Source organism: Uloborus diversus, chromosome 2 (genome assembly GCF_026930045.1).
Source record: "Uloborus diversus isolate 005 chromosome 2, Udiv.v.3.1, whole genome shotgun sequence".
Classification (NCBI taxonomy): domain Eukaryota; kingdom Metazoa; phylum Arthropoda; class Arachnida; order Araneae; family Uloboridae; genus Uloborus; species Uloborus diversus.
In genome coordinates, this window is record NC_072732.1 from 189,799,147 (window position 1) to 189,819,614 (window position 20,468).

The 20,468-nt window shown below is 34.8% G+C and overlaps 2 protein-coding genes across 3 annotated transcripts in view; one reads left to right on the forward strand and one right to left on the reverse strand.

Moving 5' to 3' along the window:
- LOC129216224 (elongation of very long chain fatty acids protein 1-like) overlaps nt 1–20,468 on the reverse strand; it is a 49,776-nt gene that overhangs the window by 25,591 nt on the left and 3,717 nt on the right.
- The window catches only part of LOC129216225 (apolipoprotein D-like), a 37,872-nt gene that overhangs the window by 8,304 nt on the left and 9,100 nt on the right, over nt 1–20,468 (forward strand). For both annotated transcript variants that reach the window (XM_054850423.1, XM_054850422.1), the window contains exons 3-4: nt 875–1,014; nt 7,404–7,486. In XM_054850423.1, coding sequence (XP_054706398.1) covers nt 875–1,014; nt 7,404–7,486 — 223 coding nt within the window. The remainder of the gene's footprint in view (nt 1–874; nt 1,015–7,403; nt 7,487–20,468) is intronic.

Here is a 20,468-nt window from a genome sequence, read left to right on the forward strand (position 1 = left end):
TGCAAACGTAACGCAATCGCGGAGTCAACACGCGTTAGAGAAACCTCGAAGGTCGCCTTGTTTTAGATATACTACTCATTAGTTCCAAGATTGGGCTACGGTGAAACCATCACCGGTTCGCACCAATATGTTTCTAATGCTTTGATACCGCATCTCTCTAACCTCAGAAAGCATCTGTACTGAGTTTACATGGAAAGTGACTATCCGCAAATAATGTCGCGCTTTGAGAGGAGAAGAGGCATTCGTGTAATTGTGACAGTTTGAGACAAGGGAATGACAGGAGAACTAAGAAATGTGACATCAAGCACTTGTTTATAACATAATGCTGATGAAGAACTGCGTGACACGTGAGAAGGGGAAGGGGTAGCATGATAAGAAAAGTGGAAGAACCACAACAACTTAACTGTTTTAAGAAATAAATTTAAATACTGGCCATAGTGAAGAGTGAGTAGAGCAGACCGACCAATGAATGAACACGCCTCTAGCTGATGACGAGGCTCTATTGGGCCATTCCACGGAAAACGGTCATTCTGTCACACACGTGACGCCTCATATATTTCATTAAAAATAATATTAAAAAATATTAATGAACAATTTTTTTCTGCTTAAAAAATTACGAACTTATGTGTGATTTGTTAAGCAAAAATTTTCGTCATTACCCTTTGAAATTATTACTTTTTAATGAAATATATGAACCGTCGCGTGCAGTACAAAGGATTGTTCTTTTCGTGGAATGGCCCTATTGTTGCTTTAAAATAGCTATATGATGTATTTTCCTGAGAATTTGTGCTTTATTTACTTTTGCTTTTCACTTTACTCATATTGTAGCACAAAGCGTATCTGCACGTTTTTCATTTATATTTTTCTGTTATAGTTTAAAGGCAAATGGTACGAAATAGAGAGAACCTTTTCTTTCCTACAAATTGGAGCTATTTGCACGTCCAAAACGTACAACGACTCTGGATATGAAGATGGTTCTATAGAAGTGGTTTACGAAGGAAAATCACCGCTCTTGTGAGTAATGAACGTTTTTCCCCCCTTTTTTTTCATCAAAGAGTTGTACAATTGATAGCAATAGCGTCAATTCAAATGTTCTTTTACCTATTCTTTTTTTACTTTATTGAAAATACAAAATATATACTTCGTAAAATTTTATGTGTGTCTTATTGAAATAAATATCAAATTTAAAAGTTTCATTGTGTTTAGAGAAAAAACATTTTTGTAGCAGTTGGTTTTTTTAAATTTAAATTTTATCCTGCATTTCTTGAATATGCATTCCGTTCTGTGGCAGAAATAGATACGCAAGTATAAACTTTTAATAAAACCAATTGTTATGTAATCACTTTCTCAAAAATAGGAACTCCATTTGTTTTAATCATCATATTTGAACAATCATTGTACACGGCATACAAATTAAAATTCTGTTGCATAAAAAAACATTTTTTGAGCAAAAGAATGAACAGATCGTAATTCGTTTTAAAAAATAAGGTTCAAAAATCTTTTTCTTATGATGAATAGGCAAAAACAGCTTTCTGCAGCATAATTCCAAAAGGAAATGATTTGACGTTTTCATTTTTCTAGGCTGAAAACCTTTTTTACATATAAGACCCCCCCCCCCCCAAAAAAAAAAAAAAAATAAGTAAATAAAATAAAAACTCTGAAACACAAACATAAAATTAATCATAGTGCTTTCCTAAAATAAATACATACATATCAATTAAAATATATTCAGTTTCATTACTGAATCCGGGGTGATTCTTAGTTTTTTAGGCTCTGCGCCTTTCTTTCAACACATCCCTCCCCCTTGTGATCATCACTCCCCCTTCCCCTCACACGCATACACCACCACCATACGTGGTCGATACAAGCAATACAATTGAAAACTGAAGTTAATTAGGGTAGATGATACTAGTTATTAACAAATCTAGATATTCAGTAAGTTAATTTCTCAAAAATGCTATAGCATTACACATAACGTTATTTTGAACACGGTACTACTAGATCATATTATATTATCAAAACATATGAAATCCAAGAAAAAAGGAATGAAACGCGAATTTTTTGAGATATTCTAGGATCTAAGTAAGGTTGCAGCCCCACCAGCTACTTTCGCAACATTAATGAGAGAATTGACACTGCAATTTAATACTTACATGCGACCACACAATTGAGTAAAATATTGTCTGTTTTACATTATTCTTTCAGTTTTACACACTCATACCTCCCTTGAAATTTTTTTACGCCTCCCAGATTGAGACCCTTGTACAAGTAATATTATATAGGGTCTGGTGGGGTAAATTGGTCATAAAATCGTAGGTTTTCAACTTTGGTGGATAATAAATACAACAAATAATTTAAACACCTCAACTTTTTTTGTTGTTATTTTACATTGCATTATTAAAGAACACAGTACACTGAAGTTTAGAAAAAAAAATATTGATTTAATTAGTTTTATAACACTTTTTTTTCCCTTTGTATTTATGACCACTTTACCCCATGGGATGGGGGAAAGTGGTCATAGCATGGGGTAAAGTGGTCATAGTTAAAAATAAATGCAAAAACGTAATAAATAACCCTAATATTTGTATATTTCAGTTATTTTTATGGTTACAAGTATATGCACTAATATATGCGTGTATTCACGAGTATATACGTGTCGTGTAAACATGAGTAATCACGTTCATATATGAGTAGATACCGTGCATACCTGAGTATATACGTGTATAGTAGACGTATATACGCATATATGTACAAGTGTACATGTGGATATATACTAACTGTACATAAATGTATATACGGGTATACACGAGTTAATTCGTGGATTCATCCAGTGCGTGTTTGCACGTGTCTACACACGTATATACACGTATATATGGAAGCACGAGTATATACGTATGTATACGTGTAAACACAATTATATACCTGAAAAAACGTATATTATGTGTCCGTACATACTCGTCAACCAGTACATATATGTATTCACGAGTATATACGCTTACATACATGTATGCCTACAGAGTGAATCCAAGCTCTTGAGCAAAAATCTAAGGGGTGTGAGAAGTGAGGATAAAAAGCAAAGAATAATAAGGAGTTTATGGTCGTTGACGCGCTACACGCACACAAAGCCAGAAACTGATGGATGCAAAACAGGTCACAAATTTTTTACACAACGTTGATTTTACTCAAAATTTAGTTTTTAAGAACATTTAGAGCACTTTTTAAAAGTTACGGCCCGTAGTAGTTCTAATACACGCATCGCAACAAAGGCGCAGCGACGGATGAAAGTTTTTCAAAAGTCTCGTTATTAAAACAGAGAGTGCTTTGTGATTGCGACGCATGCATTACAGCTGCAGGCCGCAAATTTCTTCAATCGTTTTAAAACCTTCTTACAACCTAAAATGTTGTGCAAAATCGTCTTAGTGTAACAAATTTGTGACCTGTTTTGCATCCATCAGTCTTTGGCTTTGCGTGCATGTAGCGCGTCAGCATTGTGTTTGTGACCATATGTTCCTTGGGATTCTTGCTTCTTATCCTCCCCTCTAACACCTGATAAAAATTTTCCCAAGAGTTTAAACTAACCCTGTATACTTGTATGTCATATGCTTGTATGTAAGTATCTACTCGAGTACGTACGTGTATATACGTGTCTACCTGAGTATATAAGTGTTCGTATACATACGAGTAAAAGCAAGTATATACTTGCATAGTCGAATGTAAGTCTGCATAGATAAAAAATACCCATATCGCAGATACCCATATACGTATTTATTGGTGCATTTATGTGAATACGTTTGTATACGTGCCTACACGAGTATATGCGTATGCATACGTATATACTCGTATATATAACCCCATTTACGGTAAAAACAATACATGTTAAGTGAAATTAATATTTAATTCATATCTGCCTTATACATAACTCTTAAGTGACATTAGAAGAACAATATTCGTTAAGCCTAATATTATGACCACTTTACCCCATCTTACTGAAATTGTTCTAAAAAATGATCTAAAATATATTCAGCTAACTGCTAATGAGTAAGCGATCTAAAGACATGTAGGAAACTTCCTGTGCCGTCAATCTGTTCATAATTCTAACAGACAAAATTTCCCAAAGAAGTTAAAAAAGGTGTTTAGATTTTTAAAATTTTCATATTTACACAAAATATTTTGTTTACCAAATAAAATTTTGCCAGGTTTGGAAATTTTGTATTAAAAATTTAGTTTCTAACTCCCCGAATCTAAAATAAAATTTTCACATTCATTCGAACATTTATTTCCAAGCTATAGTCATTTATTTGACGTATGACCACTTTACCCCATTGACCACTTTCCCCCACCAGACCCTAGTTATTAACTACTATTTTATAAATTTCTCAAAATAAAATTGCTCTTAGGGGCTGTCCATCAATGATGTCACACTTTTCTTTAACATTTCTGACTCCCTCCTCTATTTGTCACGAAGTTTCAGACTTCACTATATCCCCTATCCCCTCTTTGTCACATGTTACACTCTTTTTCATCAACATGTATATATATAAAGAAAACAAAGAATATGTATTTATGTATGTTCTCTATACAAATCCAGTTTGCGTCGGATCTCGACCAAATTTGGCAGGGCACCCGAGAAGGAACTTAGGGGACCAAACGCCAAAAAAGTACTGAACCGTTCGAATTTTAAAATTAGGATCCGAAAATGGCATTAAATGACTTAGTTCTAGTGTCTTGATTTCAGTCTCATTCGATATCTGACAAAAAATACACCTAAAGTAGATTCACTTCCATCTGAATTCAAAACCATCAAAGCTGTAAAACCACCAAAAAAAAAAAAAGTTGTAAGCAGTTTTAAGTTACCTACTCTATGACACTCGCTTTTAAGATTTTACTAACGTTGAGGCCAAGTCACTGTAGCATAAAAAGACACTGGTCTCAAAACGTTAAGGTACAACATGTTTTTCGTAGCTCACCATTAAAAAAATGGCAGTAATAATAAAATGCATTGTTTGCATGAATGATAATAACGAACTTAAAAACCATTTATAAAAAACGCTAACTGCCACGTTTATTTTATAGAAAAGAACATATCTTTATGAGTGAGAAATAAAAATTAAAATATCAAGTTTTCGTACTTTTGTGTGTAAGTTGTGTTGATTTTCAACTGTTGTTGGCAGTTTCGGTGAAAACAGTCAATAGAGTTTAGAAAATGTCTCCGAGATGTCGTTTGCCCGATTTGTTAAGGTGGCAGGCAGTTGGATGGATGGAAATGGGAATGTCTCACGCTGATGCTCCTAGACGTCTTAATGTATCTCGTAGTTTTGTTCAGCGACTTTAGGATCGATACTAACCAGAAGATTCTGTGTCCAGAAGCAAGGGCGCCCATATGGGGGGCATGTGTGGACTCAAGCCCCCCCCCCCCCAAGAAATGAGGGCTTCCTTGCTTTCAGTGTTTTTTTCTTTGCAAAAAATGTATAAAAATTTCTTGTCCAGCCATTAATGAATAAGTTATTAAAAATATCAAATTTTAATACATCTAATCTGTACTGAAATCGGTTTCCATGTGCAAAATATTCTGCTAAACCATGAGGAAAATTTTTGCCCCAACCCCCCTTAAAATTTTGCATATGGGCGCCCTTGTCCAGAAGACCCGTATCAGGCCCACCGAGAGCTACAACATCTGTAAAAGATCGTTTTCTAGTTCTTTCGGCCCGATGAGAAGAACAACTACTGTGCCGCAGCTCGTTGCAGACCACTTTGTAGTATCAAGAAGAAGATTCTTTGCTACTACGGTGTGAAATCGTCTGCATAATGCAGGTCTCTATGCAAGACGACCAGCCGCTCAACGGACCACAGCGAAGGATCCACTTGTGCTGGGCAAGAGAACATGTTTCCTGGACCCAGCAGTAATGGGCTTCTGAGCTGTTCACAGACGAGTCCAGATTTACATTGGAGAGTGATTCAGGGCGTCTACTGATCTAAAGGGAACAGCGCACTAGATACCATCAATCCAACACTGTTGAAAGGCACAGTTATAGAGCTGGTGGAATCATGGTTTGGGCAGGGATCTCGCTCGGTGGTCGCACTGATCTGCATGTGTTCCATGGAGGTACTCTGACGGGTCTGGAATATCGCGAAGAGATCCTTGATCCATATGCCCGCCCATATGCTGGTGTTATTTGGTAATGACTTCATTCTGATGGATGGTAATGCACGACCTCACCGAGCTCGGATTGTTGAGGAGTATCTTGAGGACCACGGTTTGGAACGAATGGAATGGCCAGCTCGATCTCCAGACCTGAATCCGATAGAACATCTTTGGAACTATCTTGGCAGACAGGTTGCTGCTTTAAATCTTCCTCTAAGGTCGTTACATGAGCTGGAACAAGGCTTACTCTGTGTCTGGTCTTCGCTTCTTATTCCAATGTCCGACAACTTAATAAACAGTATGGAAAATCGATGTCGCTAATGCATTCAAGTTAGGTGAGGACACATTCCTTATTAGAACCCATTTTTGTATTGTTTCTGGGAAATTTTACTACATAACACTGTGATGTTCTGTTTTCCTCAAGAATGGACTTTCGCGAAAAGATTGCTTTTTATGTTATAAATCGTTTTTGCAATGCACTTTTACAAATTTCTAGGACGCATTCAATAAAAAAAAACTATTTAATGCACATATCCACAAAATTTTTTGTTTCTACATTCATTCATTTGCAAATTAGACGCAAAAAACCGGTTGTTCCTTAACTTTTTGAGGCCAGTGTACTTTAACAGGCTATCCACAAATGATGTCGCGCTTTGAACGGGAGGGGATAGTGAAATCGTGACAGTTTTTGATAAGGGGAAGGGGGACGAGTAGCAAGAAATGTTACAATGGGCTTTTTTGTTTAAAAATATGTTTATGATTTTAAAAAAAAAGCTTTTCACGTGACAATGGATGGCTGGGAGAGGGTGAGGTGAAGTGTAACACTTTATGACGACGGGGGCAAGGGAATAAAAATTAGTGAAAAAAAGTGTAACTTGAACAGCTACTTAGACGGCCATACGTGCAAACAACTGATTATGTTTCTGAAAGTGGCAATAGCTTAATACAATATTACGATTTAGAATAATCACTGTGTTATAGTATGGTTGGAACACAGTTTCAATGTGCCCCCGTAAAGAAATTCCTGTAAATGCTAAATAGTATGCTTAAAATTGGAGATACCAAATTTTCAGTAAATGGTGATTCAAAAGCTTGATTATGGCATTCGTTTCCATATACAAAAACCATATTCGGGCAAAAACAGAAATAAAACAAAATTTTCTCATTGAGTTCTAATGAAACGGAAATTGTATGAAATAAAACTGCATTATGAACAGCAAATCATATCATATTACTACATGTTCCCTATTTTCATTTTCAGCAAACTTAACAAGAGTATGAGGTTGATAGCAACAGTTCCTGATACCAACGACACTGCCAAGATGGTCTTAAGACTGCCAGATTGTAAGTTCAACGTGAACAACAAATATATATATATATATATATATATATATATATATATATGTAAGGATCTCGGCTGGTCTAGGGGTATTCTTCACACAACAAAGCATAATGAAGGCATCGTACACTAATAAACATTTAATAATTGACAGCACAAGACGAATACAGGAACATAGAACAAGAAACATTAAAACATCGAGAACAACACGTCTTCCACCACACTTCCCATCATTCCTTCTCAATCCGCCAAAACTGGTCGCGTCGCGCACAATCTCACTCCGCGCGTAGGAATACACAAGAGTTCGAGTTCTTAATAAAGTGTCTTATAAAATAATACATCACCACACTCGTCCATCCTGATTATTCACGTCCTCGTGAACTGGTAAAATTTCGGTGAGAGAAAAAAAATTAAATGTTCTAGTTTCTTGGAAAGAGGTAAAAAAAAAAAGGGTCTGCAAATCCTTTGGAGTCGAGCTGGCATCAAGTCGTTGCTCCTCCATCGTCGTCAGCATCATCATCGTTGTCGTAATCTTCATTACGGTAGTCATCATCATCGTTGTCGTCATCATGGTAGTCATCATCATCAGGTGGAGTTGAAGGCAGCACGACGTCAGTTGCACGCTCCGATCATCATCAAAAGCAGGATTTGAACAGGAACACCAAAAAAAAAAAGAAAAAAAGAAAAAGAAAAACACTAATATTTTTTTTTCTCCCCTTTTTTTTTAGGGACAAAGTTAGTCGGTTGGAGTTGTCGTCCATTTTTTCATAAAGTCAGCAGCAGATGAAGTCGAGTAAGGGCCTTCGTGTGTGCCAACTTTGGTGACCTCATACCGATTGTTTGGGTTGACTTTCGTTACTCTGTAGGGACCAAGAAATTTAGGTCGTAACTTCATACCTGTACCAAACTGAGTTCTTTGTATGGCAACAAAGTCGCCTATTTGATACTGAGTAGCAATTTTTCGTTTTTTATCAAAATTCTTCGTATTTTCCTCTTGAATTTTAAGTATGTTTGTTTTTGCTGTGTTACGAAGCAATTCTCTATCATCATGAAATTTTTGTTCATTTTCTTCTTCAAGTAAACTAAGTATTTCTAGATCTTCGTTCGAACGCATTTTTATACCTGTCAAGAGTTCGAATGGTGAAAATTTCGTGCTTCTGTGTTTTGTGGAATTCAGGATTTTCTGCAGTGCCGGGACAAATGTGTACCATTTTGTGGGATTATTTATCGAAAGTTTTGCAAGAACGGGGATCAATGTACCGTGGACTCGTTCGACTTGTCCGTTTCCCCGCGGTATTCCAGTTGTGATTTTTACATGCTGAATATTTTGTTTTATACAATAATCGCTGAATTCTCTTGACGTAAAAGCTGGGCCTTTATCGGTAACTATACGAGAAGGATTTCCAAAAATACTCTCCTGAAATTCTAATTTTGAAATAACGTCATTTGTTGTAGTTGATTTTGTCGGGTATATCCATGTAAATTTTGTAAATGCATCGATAATAGTCAAAATGTGTTGATAGTTCTTATTTGTAGACATTAAAGGTCCTAAGAAATCGACGTGATAAGTGCTTAAAGGGCGATCATCTTTTGGAATTGGATTCAAAAATCCATCTTGCTTTCCACGTTTTTTATTTACCAAAATACAATGCACACAATTGGAAATAACAGTTTCGACAGCTTGTTTAAGGTTAGGGATAAAATAATTTTGTTGTACAACATCAACAGTTTTGGCTACTGCAAAATGACCATTTTCATGTACATGTTTGATAATCTCTGTTTGCATACCTTTGGGTATAACGAGCAATTCGCGATCATTTATCAATTTGTACAAAACACAATTTTTAACTACATAGTCATTTACTTTATTTACCTTGACTAGGGCAATTACTGTTTTTAAATTTTCATCATTTTGTTGAGCTGCAGCGATTTGATCTGTCAAGCAATTTTGAGTTATCATCATTACAGGATATCTACTCAAGGCATCTACATGATTCATTTTTGTTGCGGGGCGATGAATTATATCGTAATTAAATTCTTCAAGCAACATGGCATATCGGGCAATTTTAGGTGATATATCTTTCTTAGATAATGTTTTCTTGAACGCGTTACAATCAGTAACAATCATAAATTTAGTATTCAAATAATGTCGAAATTTTTTAATTGCTTCAATGACTGCTAACATTTCAAGTTCATAGCTTGAATAATTTTCTTGCTGAGGGGTCGTTTTTCTACTAAAGTAGTAAATTGGGTTATAATTGTTATTCGAAGACTCTTGTAGGAGTATAGCACCAAATCCGTGTTTACTTGCATCAGTGTGTAACTGAAGTTTTGCGCCAGGACGAAAAATGTCGAGAACAGGATAAGAAGTTAACTTTTCCTTCAAAACAGAAAATGCCTGATGTTGTTCTGGTCCAAAAACAAATGGAGCTGATTTCCGAAGCAAATCACTGAGTGGTTTAGCAATTAATGCATAATGCTGAATAAATTTTCGGAAGTAACCAGTAAGTCCTAAAAATTTTTGAATGTCTTTCACATTCTTCGGCAGGGGAAAATTTTGAACTGCAGAGGTTTTGCAAGAAGAGGGCATTATTTTTCCATTTTTAATCACATGACCCAAAAATTCTATTTCTCGCTTGAGAAATTGGCATTTCTTAATATTTAGGTCGAGTCCATACTCAGAGGCAATTTGAAGGACTTTTCTCACCTTGTTTATACCATCCACTTCATCAACGGAAGGAATAAGAATATCATCCATGTAAATAATGACGGTCTGATCAATTAAAAGTTCACGAAAAATGCAATTAATATATTTCTGGAATAATAAGGGGCTTCCACTTAATCCGAAGGGACATTTCTGGAATTCATACTGGGCATTATGAGTGACAAATGATGTATACTTCTTACTGTTTTCTTCAATATCAATATGGAAAAAATGCATTTTTCAAATCTAATGTAGTAAATGTCTTCGCTGAACTTAAAGAGTCTAAAATTTCATCAATTAAAGGTAAAGGATAGTGATCTTTAATTGTTTTACGGTTTAGTTTGCGGTAATCAACACATAAGCGATATGAATTATCTTTTTTCTTACAAAGTACGATCGGTGAAACAAAGGAACTACAACTAGGTCTAATAATATCTTTTTCAAGCCAATCAGCAATCTGAGAATCTACGATTTCTTTTTGCAAAGGGGATAACCGACGGGGTTTGCTTACAACAGGAATCTCATCTTCTAAATTAATTGACATCTTTAAATTGGTCGTTTTAATTTTATCAGGCTTATAACTCTTAATTAAATGACTAACTTCTTCACGTATTTGAGGGGTTTGAATATGTGCAAGGTCTAATTCAGGTTCATTGGGCACAATATTTGCGACATTCAACAAAAAATTTTCATGTTTTCTCAAGTTACAACCATTTTTATCAACACATAAAATACCTTGATTAATAACATCAGTACCAATAATTGCATCCACATTTAAAATATCATCATCAACTACATAAATCAATGTCGAGAACATACAGTCATCAATTTCAATATCAGAAAAGAAAGTGCCAATGGGGCAATAGGTTTTGTTTCCCAAGCCGGAAAATGTTGCACTTGTAGGTTTTAAACTTATATTTCGGAAATTTTTAAAAATTTTATTTGAAAGCGCGGTTAGCTGTGATCCAGTATCAATTAGAGTAGTTATCACTGAATCATTTATTTTAGCTGACTTCAGCATGTTGGAGTTAATTTGGAAAGAATTACAAGTTTTATGAGCACAGTCGGTCGTTTCCGTGGGTGAAAATGGAGTCGGATCGGCCTTGCATTTCGAAGAATTCGAAAAAGATCTCTTATCAGTTGTTTTCTTTTCACAATCTTTACTAACATGGCCAAAGCGCTGAACAAAAAAAACAACGTTTTCCTTTGTTTTTTGTTGGACAGTCATACTGCAGGTGGGAATCATTTCCACAAAGAAAACAAAATTTGTTCATCTTTCTTTCGTTATGTTCGTTATATCTGGCTCCTAGTGAATTTTTTTTCCGATCGAGTTGAAACTGGAAAAGGTTTAAACGCTGTATTTTTTCTCGAATGTGCATCAGCAGACATTTCAGAATATATCTTCAGCTTATTTCGAAAGTCATGAATATTCAAGCAATTATACAAAACACTTTTATTAAATGGCGTATCATCTATTCCGTTTATTATATAATGCATTAATGATGAATCATCAATATTAGCCGTCGAACCAATCTGACGCATCTTAAAAAAATATTCTTCGACACTTTCATTATAACGCATTTTTCTGTTCGAAAGCAATTTGTGTACCTCAGCCGGACAACGACTGTCGGAGAATTCCGCAAGCAATAATTTTTTTAACGTCTGCCAAGACGTTGGCAAAATTTCGCTATCAATGAAAAGTTTTGCTTTTTCCTACTAGTAATCGTTTAGAAAATAACAAAGCTTGCAAATCACTGAGATGTAGAAGTATGATCGCTTCTTCAACGGAATCTATCCAAATGTTTGACGTCAGACATTGCGTCGCCATTGAAACGTTTTAACTAGAGTTTCAAAATCAGAAAATGTAACGTACGGTAATGCGGTGTTTGGATTATCAACATTTGTTATTATATTTGTTTCGTTTTCGTTAGGATATTCGGTTTCAGTTTGCACTGTAGCAGTTGCAGCGCCTTTAGGTTTTTTGATCTCTCCTTTTTGGACTTCATTTTTTCCACACCACGTCTGTATGTTTTCGAAATAAGGAATTGAAAAATTGTGAAAAGAGTCACTCACCGCTTAAAGTTGAAGGGAACAGCTACACGTTGAAACTTTCAAAGGGGGCGAGGTTTCGGAATCAAAGGCCGTGCCCCCATTTGTAAGGATCTCGGCTGGTCTAGGGGTATTCTTCACACAACAAAGCATAATGAAGGCATCGTACACTAATAAACATTTAATAATTGACAGCACAAGACGAATACAGGAACATAGAACAAGAAACATTAAAACATCGAGAACAACACGTCCTTCCACCACACTTCCCATCATTCCTTCTCAATCCGCCAAAACTGGTCGCGTCGCGCACAATCTCACTCCGCGCGTAGGAATACACAAGAGTTCGAGTTCTTAATAAAGTGTCTTATAAAATAATACATCACCATATATATATATATATATATATATATATATATATAGCAAATACAGATGATTTTTTCCCCCTTAACTACTTACTTTAACATTTAATTGCAAATAGACCCTGTGGTGAAGTTTTTGCTATTATGTTGACTGTGACCTGAATTCCTTTGAGAATGAGCGTCAAACTTAAATTTTTGGGAATAAGATAATTGCATACAATAGTGATGAAAGAATCGAGAAATTTTGATAATCGAGATCTCGGGAACCGAGTAGTTCTAATAATCGAGTGATTGGCAATCGAGAACTCAAGCCAATTGACTTCTCGAGATCTCGAGATTTTTGAATCAAAATCTCGAGCGATTACTAAAAACTCGAAGATTAAGTAAATTTTTCTCACATCAGTTTGTTGACACTCTCAGCTTCAATGAAATGACATCTACTTCCTCCTCAGTTATTCACTATTTTACACTGATGAGTCCATAACAAGGACGAAACTGCAATCTCTAAATAATACTACTTTTTTTTCATTGCTCATGAAATTAATTTGTAACGTTTATTAGGGCTCGACCGATGGCATTTTTTGGCCGATGGGCCGATGCCGATTGTTGGCCGATTGTTCAAAGATGGCCGATGGCCGATGGCCGATTGTTTTCCTCCAAATGGCCGATTGCCGATGGCCGATGGCCGATGCCGTTGGCCGATGGCAAAAAAAAAAATAATCTAACAGAAATAAATTGATAAGATTGTCAGGGATTTAAAGGATCATTGATTCATTTCACTTTACTTCTTTGCTCCGAATAAGGAATTGTAATCACAAAAAAATTTAAAAAAAAACAGATTTCGACCTAAATTTCTATTTTACGATTACCCAATTTAAACTTCACAAGTTTTTTCGGCACGTTTGTACATGCATATGTACCTAAGAACATATAGATGACCGAAATATCCAATTTGAACGTCTCCTTAGTTAATTATCGCAAATTCTCTTGTGATGCCTTTATGCGCGTAAACTTGCGTCACTCAAAAAGTTTATGAAATAGTAAGTTGAAAACTCATGTAAGTTGAAACTTTATTTGACTTTCATGTTGTGGATGCACGGTTCGATTGGTCAATAGTCTGATATGACAAACAAATAACATAACGTTTCGTCGGGCTTAGCTCCGTGTGACTTTTACCTGTTCTCAGCAAAAAAACATTTGCATGACTCGCTTTCTTCCGTCAGGAGAAGATAAAGCTGCATCACAGAAGGTAGCGAAAAAAGTGGCTTCCAGGAGTGTTTCCAAAAATTATATGAACACTGGCAGAAATACATAGTCCCTCAAGGTGACCTTTTGAAGGTGGATGTGCTTCGGTAATGTGAACTATTCTGGGTAAGGTTTGATAGTACAGTTTGCCCCTCGAACTTTTGGATCGTACTACGTACAATCTGTATAGGGTGCAGTTATGCTTCTCCTTATTTGACTGCTGTATGATGGAAGACAAGGAACAACAGCCAAAAAAAAAAAAGAAAGAAAGAAAGAAAGAAAAAAAAAGAAAGAAAGAAAAACAAAGAGACTGTTTAATAACCAATTGATTTTTTTTTTAATTGAACATATAACTAAGATTTCAGTAATATTGTAATAATGTATGGATTTAGATGCACTAAACATAGTTAAAAAACATTAAATTATGTTTAATCATTCAGAAAAAATAAAGAATAAAACTATGAAACCGTCAACAAATTACGCAATTAAAGTGGAAAGATTGCACGTAGGCACAACAGGAATATTTTTCTACTTATTTAAAATTTATGAACAGAAAAGTTTGCATTTTTCATAAAAGCTATAACAGTCGTGACATAAATTTTACGGAAAAAAGGTTCTTAAAACGCAGCCACTATAAGCAAACTCAATATTTACACCAAGTTAATAACTAAATACATATACTACTTGATCTGATGTTTGCACACGTAATATTGAACAATTTGATTGTTTAATCTTTTTTGAAGCACTACAAACAAGTTCAAATTAAATTTTTCAATTTAACAATAATTTTCTGAATTAAAAAAAAAATGCATAATAGAAAATCCTTGAAATTTTTCTACAACATATTATTAAAAATATGATTAAAACAAAAATAATGTATTCATTAATTTTATATAAATACATAAAAATAGTTACTTACAACAGAAAAAAAAATCGATCGCTATTAATGATGCGAAAAAGATGACTCATTACGAAATACAGGTGAAATAAGCGTAACAAATACCCAAAATAACATTTCTTGACCAAAATAAATAATCGCTAAATATTTAAGAAATGCTTGAAACGACGAGGGTGGGTTAGGAGAGTCACCCTCTGATTTTGGAGTAATTCACAACATTCAACTTCGGCCCCAACTTCGGCTTCATTTTTTTACTATAGAACCGCTACCACCAACGCCTCAGAAGAGTTTCTGAATCTACTTCTGCACTTCTGAAGAAAAAAATTAAAGTTCCTTTGATTTCCGAACTATGTCACCATTCAAAACGTCTTTAATCAATTTCTTACATTAATGCTCTAAATTCTTCCTAAACAATAGATAAAGCTTGAAAAAAAAAATCTCTAATTTTATGAATGGTGTTAGTTTTAAACAACTCAGAAGTACAACTAGAGCTTAATTTCAGAAATTGAGAGTAGTTTGAGGAGGGGCACACAAGTGTTCTCGGAAATACAAACAATAGTCGTAAAAAATAGAGTTCAAAAAAATCATAAACATTGAGCAGAAAAACCCTTTTAAAACTTGCACCCGAGTTTGTTTTGACGTGCAGTGGCGGATTTAAAATATAGCAAATGTTGCAATTGCGCGAGAGGTCCCATAACCATAGGGGGACCGTAGGAGTTACAAAAATGCTTATGATAAATGTTTTACAACTTATGTGATAGAGAAATAGGGCCTCAGAATGTATTTCGGCGGACCTCAAACTTGTAGCTCCGCCGAAGCGATACAGAGAAGACTGCAATACTTTGATTCGTATTACAAATATCGAAAAAATAAAAATTACCGTCGGTTCAACGGGAATCTAACAAAATGAAACAAAACCAGTTTCGCTATCTCATATTTGTTTCCATGGTCTCCAATTCGGCAATATATCATCAAATGATCGTCAGTCTGAGACGTTATATTACTTTTGCTTTGAAATAAGTAATTAATAGCCACAAAAAATGAGTAAATAGGCTTTTTAGAACACCCGATCGAAAACAAAAAGGGAAGTGCACAACTGGAACGTACGCACATCCCACATGCGAAAATTTAGCCTTCTACAGCTTACCATTTTTGAGTTATGACTTATAAGAGATACATAATCCAGCCGCAAGAAACAACGCAACAATTAACTTGTTTGGCACCTGAATGCAGGATTAAAAACTCTTTCAGGGGTGACTAAAATAACTAGTATGTTGTGGCCATCACGAAACTTTCTTCTATATATATATTTTTTTCTGATCCCTCCCCATGCTTGATGAGGAAGCAATATTCCGAACAAAAACAAAATTACACATGCAAAAAACTTGACGACCATCCCAATGTCTGAATTATTGCAAAAGCAAAGCAAAGAGCGAAAATTGAAAATTATTTTAAAAGCCTTGCTTGAATTAATTACAAATATTTTATTTGTTAACAAACATAAGATGGCAACAGTTAAAAATTTTAAATCATTGAGATAATAGTTCCGATCATTTCCATACAATTAAAATCACGAGAAATACGCAGACGACAATCTATTACGATTTATCTTTTCTTATTGTTGCATTAATAAAGCTATTTTTATTCGCAAAAAAAAAAAAAAAAAAAAAAAACCTCTTGGAGCGATTGGCGTCAAAATTGAACCGAAGCCTGTTTACATATGGATTCACATATATTCCAAATTTGAACCAGAACGTAGCATTACTTCTTGAGATAGGGCACTCACAATGGAAAAAAAGAACGGGTGATTGCGCTACCCCCTTTTTAGCTGTTGACACCAAAATAAAATCAGCTCTTATACCCACTAAGGGGTACTTGCCGATAAATTTTTCTTTCATTCCGTTCATTATTTCTTGAGATACAGCAGTCACAATTGACGACAAAAAAACGTTCTATAGGCTCAACCCCCGTTTGAGTTATTTACACCAAAATTGAATCAGCACCTGTTCTTGTTAATGGCAAAATATGAACTAAATTTTGTTTGATTCCGCCAGTTACTTCCTGAGGAATAGCAAGCACACGCAACTCAAAAAACGTTCCCATTTGCCTCCACCCCCCTTGGAGGAATTCGCGCCCAAAAACCAGTGGGCACAAGTTCACATAGCGGCACATATGTGTACCAAATTTCGTTCGATTTCATGCGGTAGTTTTTTAGAGCGGACCACAAAAAACTGGTCACACCACATACACGACACACATACACACTCACACATACACACAGACAGACAGACATTTTCCAAAAATAGTCGAAATGGACTCGGTACACCTCAAATGTTCGAATCCTTCAAAATTCGAAATTTGAAACATTGCACGAATCCAATATTTTCTTCTATATATTAGATATAGAAGAAAGTAAAAATTCATACTGAAATTTAAGTAAACGATTTTATATAAAAGCAAAAACTCCCTTTACTTTGTATTGAAAAGTAAAACAACAAAGGTCCTTTTTGTCAAAAACATCGGCCAATTCCATCGGCTTTTCGATGTTTTTTAAGGCCGATGGGCCGATGTTTCCTGCAAGTTAGCATCGGCCGCCGATGCCGATGCCGATGGCTAAATTGTTGAACCATCGGCGCCGATGGCATCGGCCAGGCCGATGCATCGGTCGAGTCCTAACGTTTATGCCCATTTTCTAACGTTTATGCCTCTTTATTCCTGGACGATTCGGTGCTTTTTACTAACACTCAAGCAGTTTCAGAAATTTTTCGTACCCAAAACCGTCGGTTCATTAATTTCATTCTTTAGATTGGAATAATAGTCTATATCCGACCCTGGTCCAAAACTACAGCCCATGAAACCGATCTGTGTGGTCCGTTGTTATGTCCAACGTTACGATTTGACAAAAATATTCTGAAACCTTCCCAAAACAACTGGTTGTCTTTATTCGGTATGACGATAGATTGGTGCAAATTTGAAGCCAAACAGTTAGAAATCTGTTTTTAAAAAACAGCTGGAAACCTCATTCCAATAAAATAAGATATGGTATTGATATCTACAGTTCTTGGTTTTTAAATTTCTTTCCTTTTCCACGTTTTCCCATGTTATCTGTAAAAAAATATTGAAACATAAATTTTAATTTTATGTGTTTTAGCCCGCGAGATTCATCTTAGTAAGAGGTACGGCCCTCAGGTGAAAAAAAGTTTAGTTACCACTGTATTCGATCAATGCCTGAGATATGTACAATGTACATAGGTAGGAGAGTTGGAACGCTAGCAATCAAACGAAGAAAATAAAAACATAAAATATGTTTTGAAAAAACTGGTGGCTACCCATCTTTGGGGCTCAAACTGAAGATATATAAACGTTTAGTAACTGCATGGAAAATGTTACTGCTGGCTACTTGACAATAGTTTCAGTACCAAATTTGCAAAAGAATAAAAGCTAACTACCAAACGGCACGACCTTGAGGGTCACGGATTTGGACAAAATTCTAGATATAGGTCAGTTCCAACTAGATATGAGCTCAGGTATAGCGGTTTGAATGCATAGGCCCTAGTTCGGCTGCAATAGGAGTCCAAAGTTGATAATTTTTACCCAGAAATGCAATGGAGTTTCTTTAAAAATTACCGTTTTTATCGCTTTTTCTGTTATTGTACTGCAGAATGAGCCATTTGCATGCTTACCTTTGAATTAATTACGCTGAATACCAATTTTTAATATGCCGTTCTCAAATTCAAATTGGCTACTGTTTTTAATTTCAAGAACTTGAATGTCAAAATAGCATAATAACAGGATATTTTTGTTTTATATTGATCTTCGGCGAGTAAATAGTATTTGTTGTTTACTAATAAAAAAAATTAATTTAACTGGATATCTATCGTCTGTTATTAAAGATATCCCACATTGATAAGCAAAAAATGGGAGAAGAGAAAAAGCTCTGATTTATTAGATATGGCGCACAAAAGAACGTAAAATACAAGATCGTTTCAACTTTTCAAATAACTTAGTTAATGCCCATAAATAAACACGTGTTCTCCCTTATACTCAATTTACTAACAAAATATGTCAAAGGTGTTGGGAGATCTAACATAGTGTTGAATTCTGAAATTCCAATGGAAACGCCATTTCATTTCTATGGCCAAACTAGAGACTTTGGAACCTTGTTGCAGAGAAACTAGGGCCTATGCAGTCAAACCACTTTACCTGCGCTCATATGTAGTGGGAATAGACCTATAGCTATAATTTTGTCTAAATCCGTGACCCTCAAGGTCGTGCCGTTTGGTCGCAAGCACGATAATAATAACAATAAAGTGTTTGGTTTTGTTTTATGATTTTAATTCCATCTTACGCAGAAAAATTTACTGATTCGACTGGTTTTTGAACTTTTAAATGTACGGGTATATTGTCACGTAAGGAAATAAAACGTTGCAAGAATAAAGTTAAAAAAATTTATTAGATCAATGCCTTGGACGGAGGCTCAGGGGGGAGGACGCTAGCTCTCAAAAAAATATAATGAAATCATAAAAGATGTTTCGAAAAATTCAGATCTAACTTAAGATATATAAATATTCAATATCTGAGTAGAAAATGATACTGGTAACTACTTGACACTATTTTCATTACGAATTTGCAACAGAGGTAATTGCCTTTTAAAACTATATCTAGGCTATTTACAGACTTATATAAATGAGACATGGATAAATGAATTCTTCAGAAGTTTTGTGTTTTTTTACACTTACTATCTATCAATCACATTGAAAATAGGTTGAGAATCACACAGCAAAGTGAAATCAGTAAGCGATCTTGATTGTTTTAAAATATATTATTTCCCTTTAATAAATGAAGTGCAACAATGAAAGATTGTAACTAGATTTTGAATTATTGGTTTTCACTTTTATAAGCGCTTTCCCCCCCCCCCCCCCCCCCGTCTGACACTTTCACGCTATATAGCCGATTAATCCATGCTTCTAAAAGTTTTGCATAGATGTCACCCTATATTTTCAGATATTTTATTCATTTTAAATATCATACAGAAAGAACACTAAAAAATTAAAGTTATACTATGACACACAGGAACCAAGGAGAAAAAAACGCAGTAACAAATGTAATTGTAAATGTAAAAGGAACATACAATTTAAAAAGTTGTAAATTCTGTATAGATAAAAAAAAAATTACATAATTAATGAGTAGTTGTATAAAAATAGCGCTTTTTCTGATCTCTGTATACTTCAGATGACGAAAAAACATTTTCATACTTATTGTTCATACTTTATATCGTACAGGAAATAACGCTAAGAGATAGTTATGATCTAAAATTTATACCGTACTACATGCAGCAATAATAAATAAGTAGATAAGTAATATATGTAGGGAAATTTGCTCAGTTGTAATACTGAATAAAAGACTGATGAAAAAATCGTTACGTGAAAAAAAAAGCCTATTTATGTTAGAGCAGACAAAATGAAAGTGAAAAGCAATTTCTAAATGAATTCCTTTAAATGTTTTTGGTATACGAAATTCTTAAGTTTCATTTGAATTAAAGAAAAACCATTCATAATTACCATATATAAGTTCTAAGTAGTGTTTAAAGCTAAATAACATTTCAAAAGGAATTAAAAAAAAAATAACAAGAAGTATTTACAGGATGTTAAAAAAATGACTGATACATTTGAAAAATAAATAAAAACTAAACGGGCAGCGATAGAAATATACCGTTTGTTGCATTATGC